General features: G+C 37.3%; 1 protein-coding gene across 3 annotated transcripts in view; it reads left to right on the top strand.

The window, feature by feature from the left end:
- Positions 1-50: 50 nt before the first annotated feature.
- PKD2L2 (polycystin 2 like 2, transient receptor potential cation channel) overlaps positions 51-14,485 on the top strand; it is a 43,245-nt gene continuing 28,810 nt past the window's right edge. The window contains exons 1-8 of one of the 3 annotated variants that reach the window (XM_060636056.3): positions 51-117; positions 859-960; positions 2,549-2,682; positions 4,279-4,535; positions 7,667-7,888; positions 11,911-12,139; positions 13,556-13,726; positions 14,013-14,194. In XM_060636056.3, the coding sequence (XP_060492039.3) occupies positions 87-117; positions 859-960; positions 2,549-2,682; positions 4,279-4,535; positions 7,667-7,888; positions 11,911-12,139; positions 13,556-13,726; positions 14,013-14,194 (1,328 nt within the window). In that variant the 5' untranslated portion in view covers positions 51-86. Of the gene's footprint in view, positions 961-2,548; positions 2,683-4,278; positions 4,536-7,666; positions 7,889-11,910; positions 12,140-13,555; positions 13,727-14,012; positions 14,195-14,485 lie in introns of all 3 variants that reach the window. The other 2 variants (XM_060636055.3, XM_060636058.3) reach the window with 2 other exon arrangements.

Here is a 14,485-nt window from a genome sequence, read left to right as displayed (position 1 = left end):
CAGGAGCTAGGTGGCGCGTGTCGAAAAGTTACGCGCAGGCGCGGCAGACCTGGGAGGTCAAACGGGTGTCGTTTTCCAGGTCGGCCATGGCTGAGGCGTCACGGTGGCACCGAGGCGGTGAGGGGTGATCCTAGGAAGTAGTGGAGCAGGGCCGATTTGGCAATTACACACACCCTGATAGTAACTATGTAGCGCCATATCTATTCATGTCAGAGATAGGACTTCCAGCACGTGTAGCCCTCACAGCCTCCCCTTGAGACGGGGTGTACAGGGGTCCCATTTCACAGACGGAAACTGAAACCTTGAGGGGAGGTGGTACCCGCCCTTTGCCCCAGGCTCAAGCTGGGAGCTGTTACTTGCTGTACAAATACCGTCGCTAGGCCCTTCTCCAAAGTCCTTTATTGGTCTGGGGAGTCGTGACCTCGGTAGAACCCCAGGCCAAGTCCTTTACCCCTCCAGCGGAATCCATCCTTCCCAGGAAGCAATATAGATGGTAGAGAAAACGATTGTGAAGATGAGGAATTTTTTTCTTTTTATTTTTTTCTTTCTTTCTTTATTATTTATTTATTTATTTGCATTTTGCTTTTTCACTTTCAGACGGGACTATTGAAAAAACGTCCATGTTATAAAATTCATTAGTGTACAGTCATAAAGTGACTGCCCTCTCACCCCCATGGGAATGTTGTAATTATTCCTCCTTCATGAAAGTGAGAATAAAAAAATAACCAGAAGCAATTGGAGCTTGCCTTCACACAGTGTATCAGAATAAAAGTGGAAAACACAGTTCCATCATGGTTATTTATATACATTATAAATTACATAATAATGTAAAGAAAAAATTTGTTTTATGTCTCACAGGGGCTCCGAAACCTAAGCTGCATTACAGAAAGGAAGTAGAAATTAGAACCACACTTCAGGAGTTGTCACTCTACTTTATTTTTTTAATAAACCTATGTATATGTAAGTACAGATGTAGATGAAGACACTGAACTAAGAAGTTATGTGGAGGTGAAAAGTAAAACATATGTACTTTATAAACCATAGACTTTCAGACTAAGACTTCTAAAAAAAGTATTGACATATTTTAGACCTATCTTAAATTCCTTTAGATGTACACTATTTCCATCTCTTAAAGGGTAAAGCTTTAAGTCGCAGACATAATGAAAAGCTTTCATCGTTGGCATTGATTGAGTTATTACTTTTAGTTGTCAGTTCTTTCTTAAATACAGTTATTCCCTTGAGTTGGCAATTGTCACATGATGTCTTTTAGAACCATGTTGATACATTATCTCAGTTTCATAGGTCAAACTACAAATGAAGCCAAAGAACTTAGTCTTGTCTGCTTTGCTCTTTTCCCTGGCCTATTGCACAGCTGTGTGATAGTAAAATTGCACAACAGTAAAGTATGCTGGTGCCCAATCACAGAAGGTATTGAACAATGCAAATCTTTAATAAGGAGACTAGGAAAACATATCAACCTGCATTTCACCTGTCTGTGGGTCAAGAGCATTGACTGAATCAGTATTAAGGAGTATTTTATCCTTTGAGTGCCCAACAAATAGTAGGTGTAAGCTCAATGGCCAGACGTATCACAAGTTGACATGGCCTACACATTGGCAATTATATATCCGTTAACTCCTTGGTATAGTTGGAGTGAATTTGGGTCAAATCTTGATTGAAAAGACAACTCCAGCTTAGACTGGTTTTTAAATGCTTATTACAACATTTGGGGAACAGAAAAATATAAAAGATCATGATTCCATTATTCACAGATATAAAAAAAAAAACCTTTTTATAATTAGGAAGAATTGAAAGCAACTTAAATCTTCATCAACAGGATTTGTTTAACATTTTGGTATATACAGTGAAATAATATGGAACATTAAAGCATGGCATAAACTCATGTGCCACGAAGTAATGTTGAAGATAGATACTTGTAAAAACTAAAAGATTTCTAGCAAAAAAAAAAAAAAAAAAAAAAAAGACATAGTTAGTCTATACCCTTCTCTAAAACCTACCCACCTACTCCTAGAGAGAGAATGAATATTAGTTAATAGTTTTAAAAATTCTTATCTTGTGCCAAAACATGGTTTAAGTGCTCCACATGCATTATCTCACTTCTCATAACAAAACTATCAGGTATTATCCTTATGATGGGACTCAAATCATCTGTTTGATTTCAAAGTCCATAGCTTTAACTATTTACCATTATATTGCTTACTGTAAAAATAGAGAAAAAGCTAACTGGCAGAAGACTATGCATAATGCGATCTCATTTTTGTAAAAATAAACTTATTTTCTTTATAAATGTGTAGGCATACAGAAAAATCTCAAGAATATGTGCTAAACCTAACTCTAGCAGTGAGATGACACAAAACTTCTTCCTGTTTTGTATATTTCTATTTTCATTTTTTAAATTACTTTTATAATTAGTCAAGAAAAAATTTGGATTTTCAAAACAAGATTGGGAACAAAATCTAACTAACTTTTAATCCTGATAAAGTGACTTTTTAAAGACAAATTTTTAAACAAAAATTCTTCTTCTTAGTGACTTTTGGCATGGTAAACCCACATATGTATTACTTAAACAAAGTTATGTCATCTCTATTTTTGGACACTTCTGTGCCTGGTGATGAAAGAACCAACTTTAAGTCTATTCGCAGCATAACTGATTTTTGGAAGGTAAGGTATCATGTGACTGAGAATGAAGTAGCTTATGGTATTGCATAAACAAACTCTTGGCACAAGTAATAGGCACTGGAGACATATTTGTTGAAGGAATGAGTAAAAATGAATATCATTTATTTAAACTTTTAGAATCAACCAATTAGTAAGTGTATATTGAGAACCTATGCTCTCAGTGTAATAGAGTTTTTATAACTTTTAAAAAAGTTATACTTTTTTTAACACTATCTTTGTATTTGGAAAAACATTATGTGGGGTTAGGATCCTCATCAAACTGTAGTTGTGTATAGTGAAAATTATTCTTAAAAAATCCTTAAATGGGGGCGCCTGGCTGGCTCAGTCAGAAGAGCAAGTGTCTCTTGACCTTGGAGTTATAGGCTCGAGCCCCACTTTGGGTGTAGAGATTACTGAAAAAAATAAACTTTAAAAAAAATCCTTTCATGGCCTGTAAAGTGAGATATATATAATTTTGGTATGCAGCCCTATACTGTGTGTATTACAGTAATGTACAGTATATAATCAAATAAATAGTACATATGTAAAATATAACTTTATAGTGTTTTTAACTATGTGAGAGAATCATTCCATCAACATTGGAACAGACTTGTTTTTTACATTACATTTAACTTAGCAAGATGCTCTCACATTAAGAGAACAGAAGTTTCAGGTATCCCAAGTCGCAAACATTGGGGCACATAAAGAAGAGACAGGAATGTTTTCTAGAGGTGATGACAATTCAGTTGAGTTTTAAAGGATGAGTAACAGGGCATTCTAGGAAGAATAAACAGTATGTGCTGTAAGTAATTCTACATATGACACTTTGTTTGGCATTATAGGCATGTAGAAGATGAGATGGAAAGGGCAAACTATAAACTGAACAAGAGGTCAAATCATGAATGTCATGCTAGGAATCTAAAACCTATGAAAGAGACAAGGTCACTTCCTGAGAGGGAGAGGGGAAGTGTGAGATGAGGGCAGATGATTAGAGGTCATTGGTATAGACCAGGTGAAATATGAAAGAAAGAGGGAATTTCTCCCGAGACTAGAAGTGGAGATCACCCTGCTTCTTTTTTATTGTACTGTCTTGAAGTATGCATGGCCAGTGGCAAAGAAAACAAAGGCAGAAAAGAAAAAACTGAACCCTGGGTTTGGGATCTCTTAGAAGGGCAGAGCCAAGAGTAGCAGTTGCCACCACTGGAGTTAGTGGGGAAGGGGAACACAGACAACTCTGAGGGCAAGTCCTGAATTAGGGCCATGACAGCCATGAATACATGGCTATGGGCATTGATACTCTTAGGGGACAATTGTTGGTGTACCCCTCATATAAGAAAGGGTAAAAGGTTGTGGAATTAAAGGAGTTAGTATTTCTAAAGAACTAGAGCATTGCCTACTACCTAAGAGCTCAGTAAATATTAACCATCTTCCTTATCCTCCTCGACATCATCATTTCCATTCATGTTAATGGTGGCTTGGTCAATAATTTTCATACTCATACACTCACTGACTCATGCTTTTAAGGTAATGTTAAATGTAGATTGTTATACAAATGACATGAAAATACTTTTCCCATAACATTTATCTTTCTATATGAAGTTTATGGAAGGACCCCTTTTGGAAGGTCTGTACTGGGACGCATGGTACACGAACAAGACTTTGTATAATTTAAAGAACAGCAGTCGCATCTACTATGAGAACATACTTTTAGGAGTGCCCAGAGTCCGTCAACTAAAAGTCCGCAACAACACGTGCAAGGTCTACTCATCCTTTCAGTCTTTGATGAGTGAATGTTATGACAAATACACTTCTAGCAATGAAGACACGTCTGATTTTGGCCTTAAGCAGGAAACTGAGTAAGTAGTTACATGTAAGTTTTTCTAGCCTCTTGCCTTTGTACCTTTTAAAAACTGAGAAAGTAGGTATATTTTACAAATAAACCAACAAAGGTCTGGCAGGTAAGGAGACTATTTCAATAATCGTACCAGAGGAAGACTCAGAGGAGCAGTGTTTAGAAATATAAGATTGGGGGTGCCTGAGTGGCTCAATTGGTTAAACGCCCAACTCCTGGGTTCAGTTCAGGACGAGATCTCACAGTTCATGAGTTCGAACCCTGCATCGGGCTCTGTGCTGACAGTGAGGAGCCTGCTTAGGATTCTCTCTGCCCCTCCCCTACTTGCTCTCTCTCTCTTAAAATAAATAAATGAACTTTAAAAAAAAATTAATAAAAAAAGAAACATAAGAGTGAACCTGTTATTTTGTTTACCAAAGGATATAAGAGAGTATTCTTTTTTTCTAACTCAGGTATATGAAGTGCTAAGTCGTTCCGGACACAGGGTAAGGAATCTGTCTACGCTTTTACAATACTCAGCTTTTCAGTCTCTGACCAGATTCCCTCAGACCCATGCCAAATGCTTCTTGGGACCCCAGGGAGTGTCTTAAGTGTGCTCCGCCGCTTCCCTCCTTTCTCACTCTGGCTGACTTCAGCAATATCTTCCGTTATTGCCAATGCTGAAAAGGAGCAGTTATGCCGTGGAGGCACCGCATCTGATGACGCCTTCCCAAAGCTATTCTAGCAGGGTTCTCCAAATTGGCTGAGGCTAATTCTGTCTGTACTGAAAACATGAAACCCAAAGCCACTGACATTTCCTCCCCTCAATACAGAAACTGCTGGTATCATTGCTTTTAGGATCCTATGAAAATCATAGGGGGCAGAGAACAAGTTTTTTAATTTAATACTTATCAAAATGTTACAAATACAAATATCCACCCTTTCCTACTCACAGTTCTTCAGAAGCAGCCCCTTTTAGCTCTTTTAGTTGTTTCTTTTGGTATATACTTCCTATTTCTTTTAAGTTTATTTATTTCTTTTGAGAGAGAGAGAGCACAAGTGGGGGAGGGACAGAGAGAGAGGCAGACAGAATCCCAAATAGGCTCCACGCTATCAGTGCCGAGCCCAATATGTGGCTTGAACTCACAAGCCACGAGATCGTAACCTGAGCCAAAATCAAGAGCCTGATGCTTGACCGACTGAGCCACCCTGGCACCCCTGTACATCCTATTTCTAAATAATGCGCTTTATACTGCTATTACTTGATTTTACAGTTTTTTTTTTAATTTTTTTTAACGTTTATTTATTTTTGAGACAGAGTGGGACAGAGCATGAATGGGGGATGGGCAGAGAGAGAGAGGGAGACACAGAATCTGAAAACAGGCTCCAGGCTCCGAGCTGTCAGCACAGAGCCCCATGCGGGGCTTGAACTCGTGGACCATGAGATCATGACCTGAGCCGAAGTCGGACGCTCAACCAACTGAGCCACCCAGGCGCCCCTTGATTTTACAGTTTTATGTACCTACCATCTCTGTCATGAAAGTCGTCTGTCATGTGTCTCTCCCTCAACACACACTTTTCTTAGCCTGTAGTTAAATCATAATTTTTGTTAATCATGAGTCGATTAACAATTCAATTAACAAGTTGATAACAAGTCCATTAATGATTCATATTATAAATATGAACAGTGATTAAAATTTCTTTTGTTCAACAACCTCTCCTATAGCCCCAAGATTAATCATTGCATTGTGGTTTTTGTTGATTTGTTTTTCCTTTGTTTAAGTTTTTGGCTATACTATAGGATAGCAATGTATAATTCTCATAAATCTAATAAACGCGTAAGTATGCTGACACATCGCCTTAAATACTACAGTACTATATACTACTTCTCTTTCAATGAAAAATTACAAAATAAATCAATTACTCAATTGCACATTTTAAACTGGAATCTGAAAACTAATCTGTCAGGTATTCTAATATTCCAAATTCTCATAACAACTACAAGTAATTTAAATACCAAAATTAACACTACAGATTTGGAATCATAATACTTATCATTCCCTAATAACCAAATTAATAATCAACGTGTGCTTGTTTGTCCATCTAAAATGAAACATTCACTAATTAAAAACATCATAAAAATTGGAAGTAGGAGAAGGTTGGTATAATAAATGTTCTTGTTTCATTTTAACAACCATGTGGAAAACACTGGAAAATACAACAATGAAATTGTCATTAAATCTGAGTATTTTTTCTTAGTGTTACCACTTATCCCTCCTCCTGGAAACAAACATAGTATTATTGATAGAAAAACGAGTTGAAGCAGTGCATCTTCAGATAATCCTTCAAATCTGTTTGAGGAAACTGAACAGGGACTGAAATGAGGAGTTAAGGCTTTATGTTTTGAAATCTCATAATTAAGTTAAAAGTAGGAAGGATGGAAACAATTTATGTATGCTCATTTTACTCTGATTTATGAACTTTCATTATAACAATATAGACATTGTAACAAAGCTCTTCTTTATTGATATTTATAAATGGTACATGACCTGTAGAAGACAGACTATGAAGCCCCACTTTTACCATACTGAAATAGATATTTCCAAATCACAGCCCTTGATATTCCTGTCCTACAAAAAGCCTAAAGATCTCATAAGACAACAGAGACATGTATGAAAGAAAAAAAAATCATTGCTCTCTCGATTTTAAGTTCCCTGAGGCAACAGACGGATTTTTTAAAAAAAAACTTTTCTCACAGCATCTAATCCAGTGTGTTGCCCACAATACACACCAAAAAGTGAAAACATATTAAATCTTCGGGCACCTGGGTGGCTCAGTAGGTTAAGCGTCCAACTTCAGGTCAAGTCATGATCTCACCATTTGTCGGTTTGAGCCCCGTGTCAGGGTCCACGTTGGCAGCACAGAGCCTACTTGAGATTCTCTCTCTGCCTCTCTCTACCCCTCCCTCACTCTCTCTCTCTAGAAAAATAAACTTTAAAAACTATATTAAATCTTAATCCTTAACTCATTGTCTTGCTTCAAAATTACTGTGATACTTAATACTGCTTTTTTTTTTTTTTAAGGTTAGCTTAAATTCTTTGCATATACTTCAGTCAGGCTTTCTCATCTCTCCATTATTCTTTTTATACCTAATAGATGGAAATACTCTACTCCTAATAGTAGCTCCCCTTGGCACTGGGGATTTGTTGGTGTTTACCGAAATGGGGGATTTATTTTCACTTTATCAAAATCAAAATCTGACACAAAAAACAAGTTCATTAACCTTCGACTCAACAGCTGGATCACAAGAGGGACCAGAGTTATTTTCATTGATTTTTCGTTATACAATGCTAACGTAAACCTGTTTTGCATCATCAGGTAAGTGACTCAAAACCGTAGTATATTGAGTTTTTTAAAATATAATTTATTGGCAAATTGGTTTCCATACAACACCCAGTGCTCATCCCAACAAGTGCCCTCCTCCATGCCCATCACCCAATTTCCTCCTCCCTCACCCCCCATCAACCCTCAGTTTGTTCTCAGTCCTTAAGAGTCTCTTATGGTTTGGCTCCCTCCCTGTCTGTAACTTTTTTTTTTTAAAGCCTCCAGAGGGGTGCCTGGCTGGCTCAGTCAGTGGAGCATGAGACTCTTTTTCTCAGGGTCTTGAGTTCAGGACCCATGGAGTTCAGGACATGGAGCCTCCTTAAAAAATAAATGAAGGAGTACCTGGGTGGCTCAGTCAGTTTAAGCATCCGACTTCAGCTCAGGTCATGATCCCAGGATTTGTGAGTTCAGGCCCTTCAACAGGCTCTGTGCTGACAGCTCAGAGCCTGGAGCCTGCTTCACATTCTGTGTCTCCCTCTCTCTCTCTGTCCCTCCTCCACTGGCACTCTGTATGTTTCTCTGTCTCTCAAAAATAAATAAACATTAAAAACATTTTAAATAATTAATAAATGAATTAATTAATAGCATCCAGAGCCCTTGTTAGGGTTTCCAGTTTGTGTGTTTGCTGAGATTAAAATCATAGGCATCAAAATAAATACAATGAACTTATGCCAATAATGAAAAATGTGGTAAAGCAACATCATATTCATTGTTTCATTGTTTTGGAAGATATTCAAGAACATGGAGAATTACATACAATATGTCAGTTTTATACTAGGAACACATAGTCTTATTTCTTGTCATTCTGCAGCTGCACAGATCTAACATTTAGTCTTGATTTCTTCCTCTAAATCAGATCATTCAGATCCGTTGATTTGCTTTCAGAATGAGCTTCTTTAGTAAGGTTTGAATTCTTGTCTCAAGAATGAACAAGTTAAATTTCAAACAGTATATACCAGTACCCAGCATCCTAGAAATGACTAGAGCCTGTGGTGACCTTGCAAAAATGGCCCCAGTTCTTCACATCTCTGCCATATAACCTCGTTGGTGCCCTGCCACTCAGGGAAGGGTGCACTTCCCTGGCTCCTAACCTGGGCTCATCTTTGTGACGTGGCATGGGAGCAGATAGGATACAAGCAGAAGTTTGAAATGAGTTTGCACATTAAAACTTACTCTCTTGCATTTCTGTCCATTGCACGATACGGACATACATACCTGGGCTAACTTAGACCCAGGAGGATGATGAGAGACATTCCCATAGGAGGAAGAGGAGGAAGAGAAAGAGAAGGAAGAGATAGTGGGAAGAGACAAAACTATCTAAAGAGAAAAAATTATCTCCATCAGTCTGATGACCTTAGGTCATTTGCCTAACCTGGACCATGCTAATTGGCTTTAGGCCTGTGTTCTAGAACCAAACACTGGCAAAGGAAATAGGATTGCCATGATTGGATCTGCCTGGGGATTGAATCCACTTTCTCTGAGTGATCTGGGAATGGTGGATGCCTAATACAGTAGGGGTTCTGTAGAAAGGAGGACTGGGATAATGACTGCTCGAAAAGCAAAAAGTAGTGTCCACTAAAATCTCAGCCACTTCTCTCTCATGAGTTTTACATTTTTACTCTGAATGAAATATGGACTTGGTGTCTACTCTGATTAGAGGATTTTGCCCTTGTGCAACAGTGACAGTGAAACACAGCCTTGGACTTTAAAATCTGTACAAAATAGGGGCTCCTGGGTGGCTCAGTTGGTTAAGCATCTGATTCTTGATCTTGACTCAGGTCATGATCTCACGGTTCAGGAGATTGGACCCTGCATCAGGCTCTGCACTGATAGCGTGTTGGGTTCAGGCTGATAACACAGAGCCTGCTTGAGATTCTCTCTCTCCCTCTCTCTCTGCCGCTTCCCCACTCTCTCTTGCTCTCAATCTCTCTCAGAAATAAAAATAAACTTTAAAAAAATAATAAGAAAGTAAAATGGAATAAACCCTATACAAAATGAATAAGATAAATGAATTCTCTTAAGTAGCCAATGGAGGGGCGCCTGGGTGGCTCAGTCGGTTGAGCGTCCGACTTCGGCTCAGGTCACGATCTCGCGGTTCGTGAGTTCGAGCCCCGCGTCGGGCTCTGGGCTGATGGCTCAGAGCCTGGAGCCTGCTTCCGATTCTGTGTCTCCCTCTCTCTCTGCCCCTCCCCCATTCATGCTCTGTCTCTCTCTGTCCCAAAAATAAATAAACGTTAAAAAAAAAAAAAAAATTTAAGTAGCCAATGGATATTACACCACTTATTTTATAGTTTTTTTCTCTTTTTTTCAGAAAATCAGAGCTTTTACCAACATTAATCACTCTTTCCAATAGTCCTGATCAGGATAAAGAGGACAAGTCATTTGTATGCCTTAAATAAGAGGAGAAACATTGGGATAACTGGCCTAAAATCATACAAAGAACTCCTTGTTACCCTAGACTAAGTCCAGATTTCCTGTCTGTGGGTTTTATGCTTATTCTGTGTTACCTTTTAAAATGTTACTTTTTAGGGGGGCCTGGTTGGCCCAGTTAGTTAAGCATCAGACTTCGGCTCAGGTCATGATCTCGTGGTTTGTGAGTCTGAGCCCCACCTAGGGCTCTCTGCTATCAGCACAGAGCCTACTTTGGATCCTCTGTCTCTGTCTCTGTCTCTGTCTCTCTCTCTGCCCCTCTCCAGCTAGTGCTCTCTCTCAAAAATAAATAAACATTAAAAATAAAATAAAATAAAATAAAATGTTACTTTTTAAAACCAGCAGATTTTGAAACTTTAAACTGGTAATATATCTAATCAGTAGTTGTAGGGGAGCACATTACTTAAGTCAAGACCTTATTCATTTGCTTTCCTTTTTGCAAACATATCTGGCAAACTAAACAGAATACAGTTCCTTTTTTCCCTTATTAGTGTACGCATCAGATCAAAATATTGGGTTTGTTTCACTTCACTCACTTATTCGATGCTGTGCACCTACTATGTGCAAGGTGAAACAGTTTTAAACAGTTCTGTCTTCTATTTAACTGGTTTTATTTATTTACATATTTTTTCGCAGCACCTTATTCCATTCCCAATAATATTTGCTAATATTTCTAAGTGGGAAAATTACATCATGATAGAGATACTCGTTCTTTAAATTACTGCCAATTCTTAGCTATCTAAAGTTGTAGAGAACACTAGAAATACTGTGAACAACCTCAAATACTTTTATTTAGTGGAGGAATTAATTTTTATACTTCTGTTTGCATATAGATCCCTGTATCCAACATCCTGTGTCTAAAGCAAACAGAAAACATTTGTTTTAAGTAGAATATATAAGCTTAACATTTAGAAGCAAGAAGTGTCTCTGCTAATCTAAAGGGGGAGAGTGTATTTTCCTTCTCTGAAATAATCAAGAATTATGCATTTTGGTGGGAGTCCTAATAACAGTAACTAACCATGTACTATTTTCTTGAACATCATCTCATTGTCCTGTGGAGATAAAATAGTATTCCCAGTTATAACCAAACAATCTGAGCACAAAATAGGAGAATGTCTGCCTATAATCACATCTTACTTTCTCCACTGTGTTGGTCTCTGACCACTGTGAATATTCAGAATACAAAAAAGTGGAGCCATTAAAAAATAAATAAATCTGGGGCACCTGGGTGGCTCAGTCAGTTAAGCATCTGACTTCGGCTCAGGTCATCATCTCCTGGTTCATGAATTCAAGCCCCACATCAGGCTGTCTGCTGTCAGCACAGAGCCCATTTTGGATCCTATGTCACCCTGTCTCTGCCCCTCCCCTGCTCACACTCTCTCTCAAAAATAAATAAACATTAAAAAAAATAGGCAAATCCACTAGAGTTTAAGTTGAACACGAGTCTAAGAAAACATATTTTGTACAAAATAACTGATTCTTAAAGTACATATCATCACTAATTAGAAACTTCACAATGAGTTAGGTACTGAAAAACAAATGCTTGAAATAAATACACAGTGACTTCCACTAACCTAATTTTACAGATTGGTGGCAGAATTCCCTGCAACTGGAGGAATGATTACTTCATGGCAGTTTTACTCTGTGAAGCTCCTCAGATATGTTAGCCACTATGATTATATTATTGCTTCCTGTGAAATCACATTTTGTATTTTTCTTATTGTCTTCACAACACAAGAAGCCCAAAAAATAAGAGAATTTAAGTCTGCCTATTTCAAAAGTGTTTGGAACTGGCTAGAATTACTACTTTTGGTGGTAAGTGTATATTCATATGTATCGTTCAAGGGAATCACATCTGAATCTACCAAGTAAGGAGGTTTTCTACTCATCTGGAACTTCCTTCAAAAGCTGCAAGTATCAGTCATAAAAGGAACTGTCATAGTGCATACTAATGGTGGGCCACCAAAAAGATGAAGTCTCTTTCTTTCCTGATTTAGTCCTTGAGAGGACCAGCATAAACTTAGAATAGGTGATTCTACAGGTATTATGATTTAAAGTGCACAAGAGGTCTCCCTCCCCCACTCAAACATATGTTTCTTATAGGGCCTCATGTTGAAAATCATGGTTATTTTTGGACATGTACTCTCCTATGTTGCCTCAATCTGCTTTCCTCCTCACAATTTTGAAAAAATATGCAAAATCAAGCCTAGGCAGATCCTGGAAGAGGGGGAAGAAGGGAGTGAGCAGCCAGAGGGTAGCTTGTGGGCACAGAGAACACCAGGAAGGGGGAGATAATCTCCAAAAGGAATTCCAAAAACTGTCCGTTCTCACCACTGGAACATATTAAAATAAACATAGATATGTAGGCGGGGTGGGACAGATGGTAAGCAATTGGTGTTAGGAACAGTGAACAAATATTTCTGGCTTACACAACGTGATCTTTCACCCTTACTGACCCTTAGTTATAGCCAATCCAGAATATAAGCCTTTTTTCCCAACACCAGATTAAAAGTGTCTCAGAGTCAGAAAATGAGCCACCTACTTCTCTGCTATCCCCGATAAAATTTAACATACAGCATAACACTGAATGATTAACTATCTGAGCATTTCAGGCAAAGGTTCAAAGGAAGATTTTCATGACTGTTCTAAAGCTGTGATACTTGAGGTAACCTCGTTCTGAAATCCTCTTCTGGAAGAGTTGTCAGAGGCTCTCAAAAGGCTTATTTTTGTGTTACTGTAAAATATTTCTTCTAGTATTATGTGGTAGAAAATATTAAACTTTTACATATCATGTGTATGGAAGTGTTGAGCTACTACACTGTACACCTGAAACTAACATAACAATGTATGTTAACTACCCTGGAATTATAAATAATAAATAAATAAATAAATAAAATATCAACTTCTTGGTATCACGTAGTTACATGGAGCACAAACACAGCCTAGTCAGAATAATATAATCATTTTATACATTTGTGCTTTATAACTCAAAGAAACAAGCAGATAGTTTAGGATGGTCAGGTGATAAGTATTTTTCTACTTTTGTGATCATTATGCTATTTTAAACTTCTGTAAGTTGAGGCTTACTTTCATTCATGTAAAAGCCTATGTCTTATTTCTCCCTCCATTTTTATTAAACTTTTGATGAACTTGCTCCTTTGTCTGCTCATAGGCTGCAGATTTAGAGGTGGAAACTGTCCCTAATTTAACCTTTCTTATTTTTCCATTTAGTTGTGTTTTGTGGCCGTTTCCTTCAACATATACTGTAATATACAAATTTTTCTCTTACTTGAAGACCTGTTAAAAAACACTGAAAAATATTCAGACTTCTATTTTCTTGCATACTGGTACATTTATTACAACAATATAATTGCTATTACCATCTTTTTTGCATGGATAAAGGTATTTATATTTTATTATATTAAATACAGCAGATTAGATATATCTTTTATTAGCAAAATGGGAACTGAAGCTGCAAAGTTATGAAAAGCAAAAGGATTTTCTTAACTATAAAGTAATTATAAAAGTAGTTTTGTCTTGGAATGATCGTGGGCTAATCCTCAAACACTCCTATCATTAAGCACTTCCTTTAATTTGAAGCAATTTTTTTGTGAAATTAATTTAACTTACTCTAAGTAATTGTGATACTGAATATTCTTCTATTTCAATTAACTTTGTTCTTTTTCAGATATTCAAATTCATAAGCTTTAATAAGACAATGTCTCAGCTGTCAACAACCTTGTCCCGCTGTCTCAAAGACATAGTAGGATTTGCCATCATGTTTTTTATAATATTCTTTGCTTATGCTCAGTTAGGATTTCTTGTTTTTGGATCACAAGTTGACGACTTTTCCACTTTTCAAAATGCCATGTAAGCTGTTAGCACAAATATAGTTATATTTACTAGTTTATAAGAAAGGCCTATGATAAGTAGTAACATACATTTTAACAAATTTAAACTTGGTTTTATATTTTCAATGATGGCAAAAAACCTGTCACACTCAAAGTAGTGTTTAGCATTAGAAGATCCAAATGGATGGTGCAGTCCATTTTTTAAATATTACAAGGTCAAATTAGAAAGATAATTTTTCACTTTCATTGGGAGTGTTAAATATAACAGAAATTGGCTTCTGTGTCTCTGTAATAATTTATTCTCTGGGGA

This window comes from Panthera onca, chromosome A1 (genome assembly GCF_046562875.1).
Source record: "Panthera onca isolate mPanOnc1 chromosome A1, mPanOnc1 haplotype 2, whole genome shotgun sequence".
Taxonomy (NCBI): domain Eukaryota; kingdom Metazoa; phylum Chordata; class Mammalia; order Carnivora; family Felidae; genus Panthera; species Panthera onca.
Note: the sequence above shows the minus strand (reverse complement) of the source record. Positions and strands in the feature narration are given on the sequence as shown.